Source organism: Thalassophryne amazonica, chromosome 11 (assembly GCF_902500255.1).
Source record: "Thalassophryne amazonica chromosome 11, fThaAma1.1, whole genome shotgun sequence".
NCBI classification, from domain to species: domain Eukaryota; kingdom Metazoa; phylum Chordata; class Actinopteri; order Batrachoidiformes; family Batrachoididae; genus Thalassophryne; species Thalassophryne amazonica.
In genome coordinates this window covers 85281285-85300722 of record NC_047113.1, presented here as the reverse complement: position 1 = coordinate 85300722, position 19438 = coordinate 85281285, and the positions used below count along the sequence as shown (strand labels likewise).

The window sequence follows — 19438 nt, the reverse complement described above, 5'->3', positions numbered from 1 at the left end:
TACATAAGTATTCACACCATTTGCTCAATACTTTGTTGATGCACCTTCTTACATATGATGCCACAAGCTTGGTGCACCTGTCTTTGGGCAGTTTGGTCCATTCCTCTTTGCAGCACCTCTCAAGCTCCATCAGGTTGGATGGGGAGCGTCAGTACACAGCCATTTTCAGACCTCTCCAGAGATGTTCGGTTGGACTCCGGCTGGGCCGCTCAAGGACATTCACAGAGTTGTCCTGAAGCCACTCCTTTGATATCTTGGCTGTGTGCATAGGGTCATTGTCCTGCTGAAAGATGAACTACTGCCCCAGTCTGAGGTTTAGGGTTCTTGGTCACCTCCCTGACTCTAGATTCCTGGTGGATCTGAACTTCTTCCATTTATGGACGATGGAGGCCACTGTGCTCATTGGGACCTTCAAAGCAGCAGAAATGTTTTTGAACCCTTCCCCAGATTTGTGCCCCCAGACAATCCTGTCTCAGAGGTCTACAGACAATTCCTTTGACTTCATTCTTGGTTTGTGCTCTGACTGTCAACTGTGGGACCTTATATGTAGACAGGTGTGTGTCTTTCCAAACCATGTCCAATCAACTGAATTTACCCCAGGTGGACTACAACTAAGCTGTAAAACTCCGGCTTCAGAAAATAAAAGTCCAACTACATATTTGTTCCATCTTCCTAATAAACCAGCTGATTGTAATTATAATTATTGAGATCACCTGTTTTAGGTTCACAGTTAGAAGCAATACATAGTAGGGCTTTAACTTTCTGAAGCCAGAGTTTTCCACCTCTGCTGTAGAAACATCTCAAGGATGATCTGTGAAAACAGGATGCACCTGAGCTCAGTTTTGAGCTTCATGGCAAAGGCTGTGAATAATTATGTGTGTGTGATTTCTTAGTTTGTTTGTTTTTTTTTAATAATTTTGCAAAAATCTCAACAAACCTTTCACATTGTCATTATGGGGTGATGTGTGTAGAATTTTGAGAAAAAAATGAATTTAATCCATTTTAGAATGAGACTGTAACATAACAAAATGTGGGAAAAGTGAAGTGGTGTGAATACTTTCTGAATGCACCATATTCTTATTATTAATATTATTATTATTTAATATAATATTTATTTAATTGTGTTCACTGTTACTGCAGTCCCATTTATATGTTTCATTTATTTTTTATTTCAGCTTTTGTAACATATCTAGTTAGTAAAAAATTATAAATTATTATTATTCATTCGCTCATTCATTTTCAGCTGCTTATCTGAGTCGCAGTGACAACAGACTAAACAGCTCATCCCACACTTCCTTATGCTCGGCCAAGTCCTGTAACTTTTCCGATGTGATCCTGAGGTGTTTCTGAGATAGCTGGGAAATAAAATACTTCCAGCATGTACCACATGTTTCCCCGGGGCCTCCTCCTATTGAATGTGTCTGGAAGACTTCTCAAAGGAGATGATCAGGGGGCCGAACCATCTTAGATGGCTCCTTTTGATGTGAGAAGAAGCAGCAAATCTCCTCAGAGTCCCTCCTAGATGAGCTTCTCACCCTGACCAGGATTGCAAGTACAGATATCTGATGGAGGAATTTCATTTCTGCCACATCTACATATGTGGCTGTATTTTTTCAGTCATTACACAATGTTCATGACCATAGGTGAAGATAGGAGCATAAATCGACTGGTATATTGTAAGCCTCGCCTTCTGGATCAACTCCTTTTTCACCACCATGGTCTGGTTCTATTATATTATTATTATTATTATTATTATTATTAGCATCACGATCATTTTTTTTGGTTTTAATATTCGCTGTGTGTACTTGTACTGATGTTATTTAAAATATTGTTTAATGTTAACTTATCTTGAATTTGTCTTTATTGTTTGTATGCTTTTAGTGTTAGTTTATGTATGGACCATAATAAAAATAAGTGTTTTCGCTTTATTGTGTTGTCCATGTATTTTTTTATGTATATACTTTGGTATGTGTTGAACTATAATAAATAAATTAAATGTTAATTGTAATTTCTTGCTCTTTTTTTTTGTCTATTTTGTCGTTGTCTTTGATCGCCATCTGGTGGACGTTATGTGAATAGCAGCCCTTACCCGATTGGCTCAATTTGCGATGTGCTTTTTGGTGGTTGGCTGTCATAATTTAATCCTTTTACAATAATCTTCCGCCCAGAAACGGTGCACTTTTTAAGATTTCTACATGAACACTGAAACATATGAAGTCACATATTAGTAGCACTGAATTTTGTATTATTAAATAAACATGATTTTCAGAGGACGCGGGTGTAATTAGAAGGAAAGTTTGTGGCAGCGGAGAACGTGTAGGAACAAATCTCTGCTCCGCTGTAGTTTCTGTACGGATGACAACAGAGGACGGAGCAGCTTCTTCATGGATTTCGTCAGAGCAGGAAGTATTTTCAGAGTTTGTTTGAGAAGCTGCAAAATGTGGCGTTTTAGAACGTTTCTACACGTGACGCTGGTTTTAATGTGTGGCTTCGGTTGGGTATGTGGAGATATTACAGACGGAAACACGGAGCATCTGAAGAGAGAGCACTCCTTAATCAAACCGTACCAAGGTAAGCGGGCTAAAGTTAGCACCTTTAGGCAAACAGTCTGCGTCAAAACGCGTCCGTCAGCTTTCTCAAAACTCCACAAGTCTAATTTGTGTCGGCTAAAGAACAACCTAAAAAGCCCATGTTTTCTAAAAAGTTTTAAGAACCAAACTATCTATTCTGTTTTAAGTAGTTTATTACTAGTTTAGTGCTGGTTAAAACCACTTCAGTCATGAAAAGTTCAGTCCGATTATTTTCCCGGTATTTTTTTAGACCCAAGAACGAATTGGATAATTGCAAAAATAATCTATAAATTAATCGATAATGAAAATATTCATTAATTGCAGCTCTAATAATTTGGTATTGGACTAATAATCAGATTCGACATTTTGTAGGCCGAAGAAGTACTTGGATAATTACAAAAAACAGTTTATGGATTATTTGCAGCTCTAATCATCTGAAACCAGAAGAATAGAACTGTTTGTGATGGCATCAAGACCTTTGAGACCAATAGATGGAAAACTGAAGAGGAAAGGCGCAAAACGGAAAGCTGCCGAAGCTCTGAAACAGTTGGCAGTCTCCTAGTTAGATGCCTGGATGAATTTCTTCTGGACTGCCATGCTCCTGTCGAGTGGCAGTGATGATGATGAGTTTATGGATTATTTGCAGCTCTAATCATCTGAAACCAGAAGAATAATTAATTTACTGAGATTAAACATAGTTTAGTATTATAATCTGATTTATGGTTTAGCACTTTTAAAACCACTTCAGAAATGTCTGCATATGTGGATTAAGCAGGGTTCTCCCCAGACAATGGAACAGCTGCATGGCGCCATTATACTGTAACGACAACGTCGTTATAGTGTGCCGTGCTGTCGGATTTTTTTTTTATCCAGCCAGGCTGTTTGTGCTGAACGGACTGCTGCCTGCTTGCCCCTTACCCGCCGGCAGAGAGCCGAGCCGAGCAGAGTCACAGCGCTGCAGCTCAGCGTTTCTTAGTGAAAGATCGAACACTCCATCAAAGTCTTCCAATAAAAAGAGCTGCTTCTGCCTGCGTGGCTAGTGACACATTAAGGCTTTATTTTACAGATAAAAGCCTTCGTGTTTCCAAAGTTTGCGCAAATAAGCCGCAAAGACGGTGTGAGAGTGACGAGTCTCTCGTTCACTCAGTGTGAACAGCAGGCACTACACGCTGTAAAAAAAAAAAAAAAAAGCAGCAAAGCAATTTTAATCAACCATCATCTTCACCACACAGCCTTAGTGAAACAGTAAAGTGTGAAAAACTGATTCAGAAAGTTTTTCATCCAGGATTTTGTCTTTAAAAGAGCAGATTTACTTCTTTACTTCTTGCAGAAGTATTTTTTTTTTATTATTGTTGTTTATGCACCAATGACACCAGATCAAATTACTTTTGAGAACTTACTTTGCAATAAATTTGATTCTGATTTGACAATCAAATCAGTCCGGGTTTAGCTCTTGTTCAAACAAGACAATTAGGGGTTATATTGTTTTTTAAGAAGTATGCAATCTCACTCAGAAATGTTAAAACGAAAAAACTAAACTGTCAACATGACAGAAAAACTCTGCCTGTTTTACTGTTTGAACGGTACAGTGTGTCATTTTTAAAGAGGAGAGCAAATGTTATGCCCATCAAACACTGTGTTTTTAAACTTTTCAGTGTTATTTATTTTATTAACGTATGAGTTTAGAAGCATGCAAAAAAGAACTTTGATATTACAACGTGTCTTTTTTGTCTATTATTCTTGCTTTCAATGCATCTAAAACCAGTCAGAATGACTCGCAACGCGCGCCGCCTTGGGTGATAATTGCCAACAGCACCACTATGCTAAAAATTTCTGGGGAGAACCCTGTTTAAGCATTAATGGTGACCAATAGTTTGAAACCAGATTAATAATTTAATGTGGTTAAATATAGTTTATTGTGGTTTATCATAGAGCCCGACCGATATGGATTTTTTGAGGCCGATGCCAGTAACGATATTTGGATGAAAAAAATGCCGATAATCGATAAATCGGCTGATTTGCCGATAGCCAATAAATCAGCCGATATTATTACATGGCTGCAAAATCTCCGTCTGTATACGGATGTCCGTCAATTTTGATTTTCTGGTTCCGTTTATTCTGTCATTTATAATCGCTAACGAAAAAAATATTTTATTGCTTCATTTCGACACAAAATGGGACAGAAGGACGGAATTTGCTTTAAAATGTATTCCATACGGAGGCTGCCATTACAGGAAGCGGTCATGTGTGCGCAGTGGTGTTCTGGGCAGCGACTCTGTCACCGCGCTCATTGCTTTCTGAAGGTAAACATGTGAGCAAAACCTCTGTTTATGGATTTCCGTCCAATTTTTTTTTTCCATGTTCCGTTTATATCGTCGTATAAAACCGCTAACTTAAAAAAATGTATATTTTATGGCTTTATTTCGACACGAAACGCGCTCCTATCAAACCAGGTGTCCCTATGAGAAAATCAAACTCACCCCTCTCTTCTACGGTGTTTAATGGCAGCCGGCATCCTTATTATTGGACTGCTGCCACCTACTGTATCAGGCCGTTAAAGCAACCCTAAATCCTCTCATTGAGTCCTGTGTCTTTCAAGTATTTAAAAAGGCAACACTTCCCCCTCTCACTGGACTTTACTGCTAAAATACTTCCTACAGAAACTCCTTTCAGGCCTTACAGTTGATTTCCTTCCGTTTTTACGTTATAGCTTTATTTTGACATGAAATGCACTCCTCTCCAAACGTGTGTCCCGGTGATGAAATCTAACTTACCCCTCTCTTCTTCTACGGCGCTTAATGGCATCGCACTGCTGCCAGCAGTACTAAATCCTTTCGATGAGTCCAGTGTCTTTCAAGTACTTAAAAAGTCAACACTTCCCCCTCTCGACCTTCTGGCTAAATTGCTTTCTACATAAACTTCTTTTAGTACTTACAACTGATTGATTAAGTTTTTACTCTTTAGTTCAAAAATGACCAGATATATTTTGTAAAATAAAATATTTTGGAGTAAAATAAAATGTTAATACTGTAAAAGTGTTCATTGGTTATGATTTTTATAATTTATATTAAAACTTGTGGCATTTGAAAGTGCTGGATTGTGGTGACAGTATTTTACAAGACTTTATTTAAAATTCAGTTGGTCTGGTGGTTCAATCAATCAATTTTTTTTTAATTTCGAACTTAGTTGTCAATTCCAGTATCATGGCAGTTAACAATATAAGCAAATCAAATGAACAAAGCTTCTTTGTACTCTCTGTACCTCTACACGCATATGAAAAAATAAACAAGATCAAAAAAGAAGCAAAACAAAAAATGACAAAGTTCGAAAGGGAGTGGGAAGAAGTAAAAATCCCACCCCCAGTGCACATATCTTCAGTGGTTGCTTAATTGACAGTAAATACAACTGCAATTAATTTACAATACCTAAATATATTTACAATTTCCCCCAAAAAGTGATCTCCAATTAAATAAAACATTAAAAAAGAAAACTCAGCAGTGCCACACAGATAACATGAATGCAGAATGCCACCATAGACTTCCATTTTTTTTTATCTAATAACAGCCATGGACTTGCTGCCAGTAGAACTGCAGGTTGAGGTGCTGAAGTATGTAAGTATCATGGACCTACTCATTGTGGAGAAGGCCTACGGCCACCTGCCATCCATCCGCACACCAAGTCTTTGGAGAGAGGTGAAGATGTACAGGGTTGATGACCAGTACTTGCCAGAAGTGTGGGAGTTTATGACCAAGGAAGTGGGCTGCCACTTGAAGGAACTTCATTTGCCCTACATGGCAGAAGAAGAGATGAGCTTCAACAATGGGGAAAAAGACTTTTCATTGCCAATACTTATCATGTCTTTTAGTGTCTTTAAGTGTATTATTTATTTTACCAGGTAATAGCATAAAGGTTCTGATTATTTATTTATTTTGTAAGACACACTTAGGATTTGATTAATTGTGTAGAATGAAAGCAGAAATTATAATCAGTTAAATTATTGCAGACAGTCATTCCATTTGTGGATGGTAACTTATTACGGACACATACTGTCATACAAAATAGTAAATTGTGATGAAATTAATACACTTTAGTCATTTTTTGCAGTATGATAAGAGTCAAAAAGCCCTGTTTTTGGCAAAGGAAAACTGTCCAAATTGCACTCAGAATGCACCAAATTGCACCATTTTTTCAAAATTTCCGGGGGGGCATGCCCCCGGACCCCCATAGATGACTTTGCGGCTTCGCCGCACAGTCTGTCCACTCACGGAAAATGTTCAGTCAAAAAATTTTAATTTGCTTGCAGCCATGTTGTTATTATTATTATTATTATTATTTTTTTTTCCTTAAATGAATAAAATGTTCTTTTTTGGACCCTTAACAAAAAAGGTATGAGCTAAAAGCTGAAGCATTGTCCTCATATTGATTAACTTTATAACAGAGAAGAATTTTGAAGTTCAAAAAATGCAATCAAGAATTAAACCTTTGTGAAATTAGCAAATACATATCCTTAAGAGTTGTGAAATACATCTGATCTTGTACCTCTTGTTGCTGTGACTTAGATATAGGTTCAGGATAAGGATATACCGTAGATCCTTATAAACTTACTTGTATGCTTTTGTCAGCCGATCAGTGCAGTGTGACGGCGTACTACAGGGGCCAGTTATGAACACATTTAAGCAGGGATGTAGTTGAATTGGGTCAGAGCTCCATCTACTGGACAAACGGTGCAAGGACGTTTTACATTGCCGACACAAACATTATTTTAGTAACTGTTCTGTTTATGAGAAATTATCTGCGTTCTATCGGCAAAATTTCGGCCGATAGTGAGTACTTTGAAAAGGGGTTATATCAGCCGATATATCGGTCGGGCTCTAGTTTATCATACTGCTGTTTAAAACTACTTTTAACCTAGTAATGGTGAAGTAATACCAGTTTAGATCAATCTGTGATGCATAATAGTTTTGATACCAAGTAATTTATTTAATCAGATTAAATGCTGTTTAAAATGGGTAATTCTTTGTTTTAAACCACAGATAATCTGTACATACAGTGTTTGGAAACCAGATTAATAATCTAATCAGACTGATTACAGATTAATCTTGGTCGTAAGAAATGTTTAAAATTAAGATAACTTAATCCATTGGAGCTATTATTAATTTAATAATGTTTAAGATTATTCAGGAAATAACTATATTTAAAATTGCACTGTAAAAGTTCCTTGCTCTGAGCAGAAATTGAACATCACACATTCTTGGTTTAGTTTAAAAGTCACAAAAGTTGAAGTGTTTTTCTGATATTTTTGCATGAATTAAAGTTAAAAGGACTTTAATTCCTGATTATTTTCTGGAAACAAGCTATTGATTTTTGCCTCCAGCGTGTCAGAGGCTAGTCACTAGGATGTTTGTTGAATGTGTGTCCACATGAATGACACTTCAAAAGAAGAGATGCCCATGAACGCGGAAAACTTTAGACTTGATGTATACAGTCAGCTCCGTATGTGTTTGGACAATGATAGTTTACTTTTTAAATATAATGTTTCATTTGTGTTGTTTTTTGGCTTTAGTTCAAGTGCTATAATAAAAATATTGCATAAACCATAAGGAGTCACAGCCCTCAGTTTTTACAGGCCATAAATAATTGGATAAACTAAATACAAGGAGTATTTCACAGCCTGCGAGCTCAGCAGGTGCTGATATTCCCACACAGACATAAGGATAATTCTGTGGTAACAGAATTACATCAGAGCAATCTTATAATGCTAAGATAAAATATGGTCAGATTTTGCTGTCATTCTAATGCCATTACTGTAAAAGTAAGTATTTTCTGTACGTTTCTCCCTTTTTCACTTTCTGTGACTGATCTGCATGTTGATTTGGCACAGGTTTTTATGTGGAAAATGGGCTGGGGTGGTTTGAACTGGGAACTTTCTGTTCTGGAAACAACTACGTTGCTATACTGAAATACTGTTTTCATGATGCTAAAGCCTGCACTGTCACTTTAAAAAGTTTTTAAATTTATTTTGTATGTCTTGTGTGTGCTCCAGGTATTGGCAGCAACCCGTCCAGTCAGTGGGACTTCTGGGGGAGCACGCTGGTGACAACCTCATACGTCCGTCTGACTCCAGATGAGAGAAGCAAACAGGGATCCATCTGGAACACTGTGGTGAGGATTTTTTTTTTTTTTTTTTTGCATTTGAGGGTTTGTACTTATTCTTGTTCAGAATTATTTGTCAGATTAGTTTTCTGCAATTATTTTCAGTCTGTTTCCAGTACTTGCTAAGTTGATAGGAATGGTCTCTCATTTATGTTTGTGAAATGTACGGCAGCTCAGACTTTGTTTGTGTCTGTGTAGCCTTGTTACCTGAAGGACTGGGAGATGCACGTACAGTTTAAAGTTCACGGGTCAGGAAAGAAAAATCTCCATGGTGATGGCATTGCAATCTGGTACACAAAGGATAGACTACATCCAGGTAAGAAATAGTTTTTGCATCATGGCCCTTTACTCCAGGTTTATTTAGTACTACAGCTCTTGTTGAAGTTCTGTTATACCTGCATTAATGGTAAATGTCCACCAGGTTGTGCCACTTTCCAACATGAATATCTCCATATGGTTTCAAATAATAATAATAATAATAATAATAACCCTGTGGCAGAGTTTAAACACCACGATAGGCAGAGCCTGCAGTGGTCAACTTCACAGACTCCACCTCCTTCGCAGAGCAGTAAAACATCTACCAGTTCAACAATAGCGGCACACCAACCACCTGGGCCCCATGCAACCCCTAGCCCCCCCTCCAAGCCCTCAGTATTGATGAACAGCTGGTGGCCTCCATCCTGCACAGAGTCAGCGGGCCCTGACAGACTCAGAGGCAGGGTGCTCAAAGAGTGCTCCTCTCAGCTGGGTAGTATTCTTGCCAGGCTGCTCCAGCTTCTCCTGGATTCTGGCTCTGTTTTCAAACAATGGAAGGAATCCATCGTAATTCCAGTTCCCCAAAAACACATGCTAAGGAACAGAGGGACTGCCTAAACACCATTGCTGTGTAAATGCATGGGGAGGGTCATGTATAAACACCTTACAAACCTACTATCGGAAAAACTGGACCCACTACAGTTTGCTTATAAGGCAAAACGAGGTGTAGAATATGCAAGTCTCACCCTTTTAGACACCATCACCAAACATCTGGACTCTGCACACCCACACACAAGGATTCATTCATGGACTTCTTAATACTGGATACTTAATATTACTTAATACTTAATACTTGGACTTTTAATACTGTAAATACAAACAACCTGCTGCGCTGCCTCTCTGACCTTCAGCTTCACCCCACACTGATGTAATGGATTAAGAGTTTTTTTATTGAATTGACCACAATTGGTGTTTTTTAAATGGTTTTAAATCCAGTAAACTGTTTTTAAAATCAGGACTCCCACACGGCTGTGTTCTGTCTCCCATTCTCTTCTCTGTATATACCAATAACATCTCCTGCAGCAGTGAAGGAATGACTCTTTTTAAATATGCAGGTTACATGGTTCTGGTGGCGCACTTGACTGACACTGATGCTCTGTCCCACTACCTGCTCACAGTCAGCAACTTGGTCCAGAGGTTAGGGTTGGGGTTAACTCTAACCCTAACCCTTGGTCTGAACACTCCCTGGAACTGAACATATCTTAATGCCAAGGACCTGTGCTGTGGGGACAGAGACAAAACACTATCTTCTCTGTTCTAGCCGATCAGCATCCAGGGTCAGATGGTGGAGCAAGATCAATCGTTTAAATACTTCGGAACAGAGATCGACACCAGCCTATCCTTCTCAATACACAGTGACACTTTTTATAAAAAAAAAAAAAGCACAACAGTGCCTCCACCTGCTGAGGAAACTCAGGACTTTCCACGTGAGCAAGGACATTTTAACTCTGGTCTATAAATCCCTCATGGAACCACTCCTTACCTTCAATATCTCATCCTGGTACAACCTCCTCACTATCAAACACAGAACTAAACTCTTCCACATTATCATGCTCACCCCAAACCCCCCTGTCTGAACTATACAATCGCTCAGTGATCAGGAAAGTCACCCTGATCACTGAGGACCCCCACACCCCCTTCAACACTCATTCCAGCTACTGCCATCAGACAGGCGATACAAAGTCCCTTTGGTCTGCAAAAGCACTTACAAGAAACCTTTAATCCCCTCTGCTCTAGCAGCCCTCAGTAAGACCAGATAGACACTTGGGTTGTCAACTGTGCGTTTTGTGTTTTTGTTTTTTTTTTTTTTACAGTGTACAGTGGATTTTTGTGAGTATTTAATGTGTTTTTATTGAGCCTGTTGAAGAATTATTTCTGTGACTTGTTTGGGACAGATAATAAAGTGTTTATTCTATTCTATAAATAACCAAAATAAAAATCATTGGTTGTTTACAGCCTTTTAACTTTGGAAGAGGAAGTATGTGACTCTCATTGTGAGCTTTCCTCACCTGCAACTCTATGGCCACGCATCTTCCCCGAGCGTGATCCAGTGTGTCGGGTGCCTAGGACCCCACCAACCGGGAAAGGACACGCTTGCATGTCACATGGCTGTGGCAGATTAATGGCTTAGACAGGTTTCCTCTGGCACTTCCTCAGACTTACAGGAAATGTCTTGAAATTTTTTTAGGTTTACCTTCATCTCCCTCCATCAGTTTTTTTTTTTTTTTTTTTTCTCATCATGTGTGGTTGTTGGCGTCTAACATTTCTGTTCTCACTCAGTGAAAAGTGTCCCGTTAGCTCATATGTCGCCTCGCCTCTGCCTCCATCCTAGGCTCTGTGTTTGGAAACCAGGACAAGTTTCTTGGCCTAGCTATTTTTGTGGATACCTTCCGCAATGATCTCCACGGAATGGATGTAAGTGTGATGTTTGTGGCTGGAGGTGAACCACTTGCTTGTTTCTTTGCAGGGCCTGTGTTTTCCAACAATGCTCTCTTCCATGGGCTGGCCATTTTTATAGATACTTACTCTAACGATGATGCTGCAGACGTGAGTGGTTACTCAGGATTTAACCCTCAGCATGTTATGTCACTGTAAACCCGCCGCCACCACTTCACTGCGGAAAACTTTTGTTTTTGCAGTAAACTAACATCATTTAAACATCTTTTAATCATGAGTTGTTTGGCATGTTGGTAAATTTGTTTTTTTTTGTCATTTATTTTTATTTCACAGTTTGTCTCTAACATCAGCTACCTTCACATTGCTTCTGAAATTTAATATTTTTTAAGAGCAGAAATTCAGTCTGTCGATTATGTGGTCAACAGATTTTATTGGATGGGTCGTTTATCACAGATCTACCCAATTTTGTTTCCAGCATTTCCAGGTTTTTTTTTTTTGTTTTTTGTTTTTTGTAATTTTAAATCAATCTTATATATTGAGAAAAGGAGTAACTTAAATTAAAACAAAAATCATGATGGGTTTTTTGTGTTTATTTTCTGTTTGTCTAAACAACAATTGAATTTTGAACTAACATTTTGTGTTGACTGTTTTTATTTTTTCTTTTATGTTCAAAATAAATCTTCAATTCAAAAAACAATTACATATTCTAAAATGTATTTGACATTTTAGTGTGGCTCATATTGAGAACATTTACCTTATTTTATGGTGTATGTCACTTTTTTTAACACTAGTTTGGAACGTCCTGTGATTTATACTCTGGTGTGACTTGCGCATATATCAAAAAGTCGTGTTTTTTGTATAAGTCTTTCCCAGGAATTGACACACTAAACAAAAGAAATTACAATAGCATAAGTACACTAAAACAATGCGCAAAAATCCCAAATTAAAGAGCAGATTTAAAAAATTAAAATGACTCACAGTAATGTTTCACAGTAAGGGGAGGTGATGGTCTAGTGGTTAAGCTGTTGGGCTTGAGACCAGAGTATCCTTGGTTCAAATCCCATCCTGACCGGAAAATCACTAAGGGCTCTTGGGGAAGATCTTTAATCCCGTTGTGTAGTGAGCGCCTTGTGTGGCAGCACCCTGACATTGGGGTGAATGTGAGGCAGTATTGTAAAGCGCTTTGAGCATCTGATGCAGATGGAAAAGCGCTATATAAATGCAGTCCATTTATTTCCATTGCACATTTATTTGTCCATCTTGCTTATTTTTTTAACTTAAAAGTCCTTAGTTTAAGTAACAGCACACGGTGTGGTGTGCACATGTGCTATGTTCCATATATACAGGCAATAGTTGTGCCCTATAGTCCCCAATACGATAGTCATGAGTCACACTTTCAGGACAAAGACATTGGCCTCATGTCATATTTGTGGTTGAGCGCTACAGCTGCCTGAGTTTTATATATCTTTCAATGTGAGGCATTAAAAAAATAAAAATCAGGTGTTTTCTTGGGCAAATTTGTTGAGGTTCATCTTGAAATATATTAGTTCTTTGTCCTTCTTCCTTTAAATGTGTTATATATTCAGACGGACATCCCTTTGACTGGGACTAAACCCACAAAGTGATGGTGTCGTGCACTCTGCCACATCATGAGTTTTGAAGTGTTTTTTTTTTAATCAATGAACTAACAAGCAAATGTAGTTGTCAAAAAGCGTATTTGCATCTGGGAGTCTGTCAATAACAGATAAGTGAGTGGCCGCTGTTGTTGCACAGCAACAATGACAAGCTTGACAAAAACACACTGTTGTTGAGACACACCTGATAAGACATAAATTTTTAATATCTGAAGCACTTTGACTCTCCTTAATGTGTCCATCATTTTGTTGATATTAGATTTTTAAAGATGAAAAAATATCACATTAGCACCTGTTTGTATGCGAAATTGGTCCGTCAAGGTGTGCAGTGTGAACGTAGCCTTTGTGCTAATAAGCTGAAACGTGCAGGACTTTGTCATGTGTGCTTCTCTTCTTTTATTTCTGTTGTCCATCATACTTATAAACAGGAATATTCTCACGGTCTGTGTTTTAAAACCTTAATTGTTTTATTGCACTTTTCCTCCACAGCGCTCGTTCCCGTACATTTCGGCCATGGTGAACAACGGGTCTGTGAGCTACGACCACGGAAAAGATGGTCGATCATCAGAGCTGGGAGGCTGTTCTGCAGAGATCCGGAATAGAGACCACGATACGTATCTTGCCATCCGCTATTCCAAAGGAAGACTCACAGTGTGTAGACAAACTGTTTACATTCAGTGATTTGCTATATAGCTCTGGTTGTCCTTTTATTAACCAAAGGGTTGTTTGTTTAAATCAGATGTGCAGAATACAAAGGCTTCCAATTTCCTGTAGATGATGAGTTTATGGCTCTTCTGTTTTTGTGTGTTCATCATTCCAAAACTTAACATTTGGGTGTCAGCTATTGAGAACTAGAGTGACAGTTGTTTCTGTTCCAGACCCAGGGTTGTTCCTTTAGGTGTTGGGTTTGGCAACACAGTTGCATGCTTTTCAGATAACTGAAAACCATCGGACCAATTATCTTCTGATAAATTTTGGTCCGATAATTTTTAGTCCGCTAACATATTATTTCAAGCTCAGTGAATAAAAGTAAGCATTTTTAAAGTCTGATATCAAAGATTTTAGACCGTATTTGTTAAATGTTTTGTAGTAGACGTACAGTTTTATCCTCTACAGACAAAGGAGAGCTGGTTTCAGAAGAAACCGCTTTATCCTCTGCAATCAGAGGAGAACCAAAATGAGAGCCAAAAAGAAAAACTGTTTCTCTTGACACCCTACTAACTAGCCAGCAATATCACCCAAGTCATCCAGAGGCATACAGTTTTGAAATTTTAACCAAACTAATTTCGGACAAGTTATTTAAATTAACTGTCTGAAGTTTTATAAAGTGAAAATATCGGCTATATGTTTTAGTTTTAAAGTATTGCACTAATTTTAAAGGTTTTAGTGTGGACATGCTGTCTCGGCAGTGCATTATGGGTAATCTCAGTACATTCACGACAGGAGAAATGCATTTGAGACACTCTGATCAGGCTCCACACTGACAACAGCATTAATCCCTTTGTATATTGTGCCTAAAACTCTTGTGACTATATTCTCTGGGTTTATAGATGTTGTTATTGTTTGTTCTATGTAAAAATGCCAGAAGTTCAGGTTCTCAGGTTCTTCTCCATTATTTTCAATTGGAATCACTGTGAGTTGCTATCGCTTCTTGATTGCTCTATAATGTCCTGGTTATTGTCCTTTACAACACTGTTTGTTGTCTTTGTTCCAGAGTAATATATATAAGATGTCTGAAATTCGGTTTGTGTTTATTAAATTCTGCGCAGATTAAACATAGCAGACACAGATTATTTATTTGGAATATTTGTTTTGGCAAGTTTTCACGGTCTCTACTGCCATCTACTGGCCAGTAGTATTCATGGCAGTATTCGCCCTAAGTATTGAGATACTCCATAATACTTTGCGCGCCAGAGAGTTGCTGCAGCTGATGAAAAGAAATAAAAATGTACATTTTGGTTGTATAATGTTCATTTACAGTTGTCATGTATTTTCTGTCTGTGCTGTTTAAACTGCACCAATTCTCTGGTGTGCAAAGGATTATGGGTTAGGGTCTGCGCGCCAGTAGATAGCAGTGTTCTATGCATTTTGACCCCGTTCTATCAGATGGTTGTCTAATCACAACTTGACACTTGGCTTTTGCAAGTGGCTTTTAAAAAATGGCATATTTTACAAAAGCACATTTATATGTAAACCAACACACATGACACATTAACGTGTTTGTTTTTACATAGAATGAATGAGTCAACCAATCAGTGTTAGTGGAGGCTCATTTTACCCATAATCCCTTTGGCATCTGTGTGTTTGTTACAAAACTTCAGCATTAGTGCATTATTTAAAATTCAAGAATATGTGTTATATTTTAACTTTGTGCAAATGACAGAGTTGTCTTTAATGTAATTATTCTATCCAGAATAATTTGATTTATAAATAAAAACCATAAGTCAAAACTGCTTTATTTTCCAAGACCTCTGCCTCATGGCGGAACTGCTGTATATGGTTAAGGAATAATGACTTTTTTTTTTTCTTTTTTTTTTTTTTGTGAGACAACCCGGTGGTCAGGCTCCTTTTGGTGCAGTAGAGTAAAATATGTAGTAAAGAGGAGCTTCCAGCAGGGGACACAGTGCGCAAAGACAGAAGTGGTGATTCATTGTTTGGGTTTGTGATCGTGGTGTTAAAACTCAATTTTGAAAGTTATCAGTTAGCTGTAGCTTCTGCTAAATTTTGGGGCGGATTATCAGTTTAGCTGTATAAAAGATAACTTTTCAGTTAGCTGATTAGCTGTTATCAAAGCTAACTTTGTGGTTAGCTGTGCCTACCACTGTTAAATACTGAGTCTTTGTCCTGCAGGTCATGGTGGATGTGGATGACAAGAATGAGTGGAAGGAATGCATCGACATCGGAGGTGTTCGTCTTCCTACCGGATATTTCTTTGGTGCCTCTGCAGCTACAGGAGATCTGTCCGGTAGGGAGCATGAAAGAAATGTACTTCTGCTGTAGCTGCATCATAAACATTTAATATTAAACCTGTCATAACCTTAAAATGCTTGTGTTTACAGTCAACCAGCCAACAGTGTGCTCTGTCTTAGTAAACAAATAATGAATGTTAAGTGCAATAATAAGAATATTTTCATTCATTGGAAAATAGAACATTCCATCTCCGAACAAATGAAAAGCTCATTTCCATTTGCATAAATGGAAAACATTCATTATTTGTTGCCCAAATAGGGTCTCTATATTTAATATTTTACTTAAAAATTACACTGGCGTAAAAGTACTTGCATCTGTTTTCCTTAAACAAATGAAAACCTGCTATTGGAACTTGTCCAATCCTTCATCTGACAGCATATCTGTGGCCACTAAAGATATCTCAGAACACTACATATTCGTCTTATGGCAGTCAGGATTTGGCTTCCTCCTATTCTTCCTATCATGGACGTATTTTTACAATAATGTTGTGGAGTCAATGAAGCGAAATGTATAGAACAACAAAGAAAAATTAATGCTGAATGAAACCAAATCACAAAAAAAAAAGTAAATCATATAGTGTATTATTTTTCTATACAATGGGACAAACAATAAATGCCACATGACCTACAATCCACCGATCTAATTATCTATTTCGGTGTTATTTAACATTCTATATACCATATTTTCCAAATTGTCACATGTCGTCCCCCCTTCTTTACTAGTTTGGTACTCCTGTAACTTATATATGTGATTTCTATATGAAAATGCTTCATTTTCTTCTGTGGCCACACAGTGGCACCATCTGCATGTGTGATAAAGCTGCTTGTATATATTGAATGGGGTACTGTGAGTCGCACTCTGAAGAAGTAAATTTTAGAAATGACAGTCTCAGACTAAAAGATCACACTAACAAAAGCAGGAATGTAACCTTCATACTAGCTGACATGTGTTTGGAATGTGTGAGACAACAATAGCAATGGTAAGTCGGCTAATCTAAGTTTCTTTGATTTGCCAACTTTTCAAAGGTTTAAATATAATGCCTTTATCTCCTCTGTGTTCATCTATTCAGTGGCCACAAGCACCAATATACTGTTGCTTTCTGCCTCCTACAGTAACCTTAATAAGCCCATTAGCTTCTGCTTGCTTACACTGTATTTTCTTTCTAAATAAATAATGCCCCTGATTATATTCAATTTGATTGTTGCATGAAGCGGTAGCACCACTTTCTAGAAAAAAAATGCAACTTATAGGCCAGTGCAAGTAATATTTTTTGGGGGGAGGGGGACATTGTTGTTTTTTTTTTTTGTTTGTTTTTTTTAACTCTTCATGATGCATTTTTGAACAGATTAGATATAGAATGGGGAAAATATGGCAGATTTAGAAGAAAAGCTTGCCAGTCATGAAGCATAGTATAGCTACAAAATATGATTTATAGCTCTAAGTTGCTTTTTTATGCCCCGCGGGGCATATAGCATCCGGGTTGTCCGTCTGTCCGGTCACAATTTGTTCACTGTAACATAGCTCGGAACTTATTGCTTGCAAAAACTTCATATTTGGTGGGTACATGCCTTGGAGGAGTACTTCACATGGGTTTGAAGGCTGTTGACCTTGACCTACTTTTCAGGGTCACCAATGGTTACAACTGCCAAATCCTTCGCCTGAAATTTTTCGCCACAATGTACCCCGGCACCTATTGCTTGTAAAAACTTCATATTTGGTGGGTACATGCCTTGGAGGAGTACTCCAAGGCATGCATGTGTTCGAAGGCCAGTGACCTTGACCTACTTTTAAAAAAAATTACCAATAGTTGCATTTGTTCGAAGGCTACTGACTTTTTATGGTCACTGTTGGCCATATCCTCTAAATAAATATAATGTCAATCTCCAATTTTTCCACTGTGTATCCCAGTTTACATGAAACACATGAGGGTTCAACCAAATACCTACCCCACACATGTACATATTACTGTACTTTACATGGAAAATAGTACTGCGCACAGGGCATTTCGTGCCGAATGTCTCTAGTTAACACATTTTTTTTATGGCCACTGTGAAAAGTTCAGTCTTGAGGAGTGAATTTCTTCTTTCTATTAATTTTAATGATGGTGCAAAAGCAGAAAGTAAATCAGTCTGAATTTGGTTTTGTGTTCCAGATAACCATGACATCATCTCCATGAAGCTCTACCAGCTGATGGTTGAACACACCCCCGAGGAGGAGAACCTGGACTGGACCAAGATCGAGCCTAGCGTCAGCCTCCTCAAGTCCCCAAAAGGTAGAGGCCATTGGAGCCGTGCTTCTTGGTACTAAAGTCGTGGTTTTTGAATGGCCAACTGCCAAACTTTTCTTCTCTGCTTCCCAGACAACGTTGACGACCCGACTGGAAACTTCCGTGGCACGCCCCTGACGGGCTGGAAGGTGTTCCTGCTGCTGCTGTGCGCTCTGCTGGGGATCGTGGTGTGTGCCGTGGTGGGAGCCGTGGTTTTCCAGAAGAGACAGGAGAGGAACAAGAGGTTTTACTGAGCACGGGGGATGCTGCATCACAGGTGGTTTGCTGACGTGAACTGTGTCCAAATGAAAGTGTGAACACATTCAATGTGAACTTTTTCTTTCTTTTCTTTTTCTTTCAAAAAGATTGTACAAATGTTTATATTTCTGAAGCACTGCGTTTTGAGAGTGAGCTATGGTGATTTGTGAAGTTGACAAGGAGAAGCAGCTCTGGTGCAAACGAGTAACAACCATCACCAGTGACACGGGGGGGGGGGGGGGGTGTTCACTCCCCCTTTGATTTACTGTGTCGGAAGTTTAGGATTTTGTTTTTAAAAACAAAATCCTCCCCACACCACCGTTGCTTGTGTGATGTGCCTACAGTTATGAACTTTTGACACAGAGTGTTGGTTTTTATTTTCTGGGGGCTATTTTACTGGATATAAAAGATGCAAAGGTTGCATTCACATTACTGGCTGAAATGGCCTGAATCTCAGATGTGCTGGTTTACATTTGGGTTTGGAAATAACCTGGATTTTAATTTTAGGAACGTAATCAGGTCACCCATATCTGATACCAACAAAAATAATAAGTGAAGACATTCAGGACGACTTGGCTAAGATGGACTGATGGGCCAAATCTGGATGAGTGGCTCCATCCGTACAGCTTTGTCACATGTTTGACAAGTCTTTGGTGTTCAGGGGTCTTAGGAGGAACTTTGAGTGCTGCTGGAATCAAGCGCTTGCTTGGGGAAACTCGGCTGAGTCGCACCACTTGCATTGATGGCATTTTCACTACGTGATCCAGCACGCGGGAGTCTCAGTGTTCAGGATCTTAGCGGTTGGAGAACGCCAAGGACACGCCCATGTTTCAGATGGATGTGACAGATAGATGGGGATGGACCAGTTGCCATCC

General features: G+C 38.5%; 1 protein-coding gene across 2 annotated transcripts; it reads left to right on the top strand.

The window, feature by feature from the left end:
- Positions 1 to 2339: 2339 nt before the first annotated feature.
- On the top strand, positions 2340 to 19046 carry lman2 (lectin, mannose-binding 2). 2 transcript variants are annotated; one of them, XM_034182319.1, is made up of 8 exons: positions 2340 to 2571; positions 8614 to 8732; positions 8922 to 9039; positions 11506 to 11585; positions 13559 to 13720; positions 15920 to 16034; positions 18192 to 18311; positions 18399 to 19046. In XM_034182319.1, exons 1-8 carry the CDS (start codon positions 2385 to 2387, stop codon positions 18557 to 18559), a joined length of 1062 nt encoding a protein of 353 aa, XP_034038210.1. In that variant the 5' UTR covers positions 2340 to 2384; the 3' UTR covers positions 18560 to 19046. The 2 variants fall into 2 exon arrangements, with proteins under 2 accessions (XP_034038210.1, XP_034038209.1); XM_034182318.1 differs by lacking the exon at positions 11506 to 11585 and adding an exon at positions 11371 to 11453.
- The last annotated feature ends 392 nt before the right edge of the window (positions 19047 to 19438 follow it).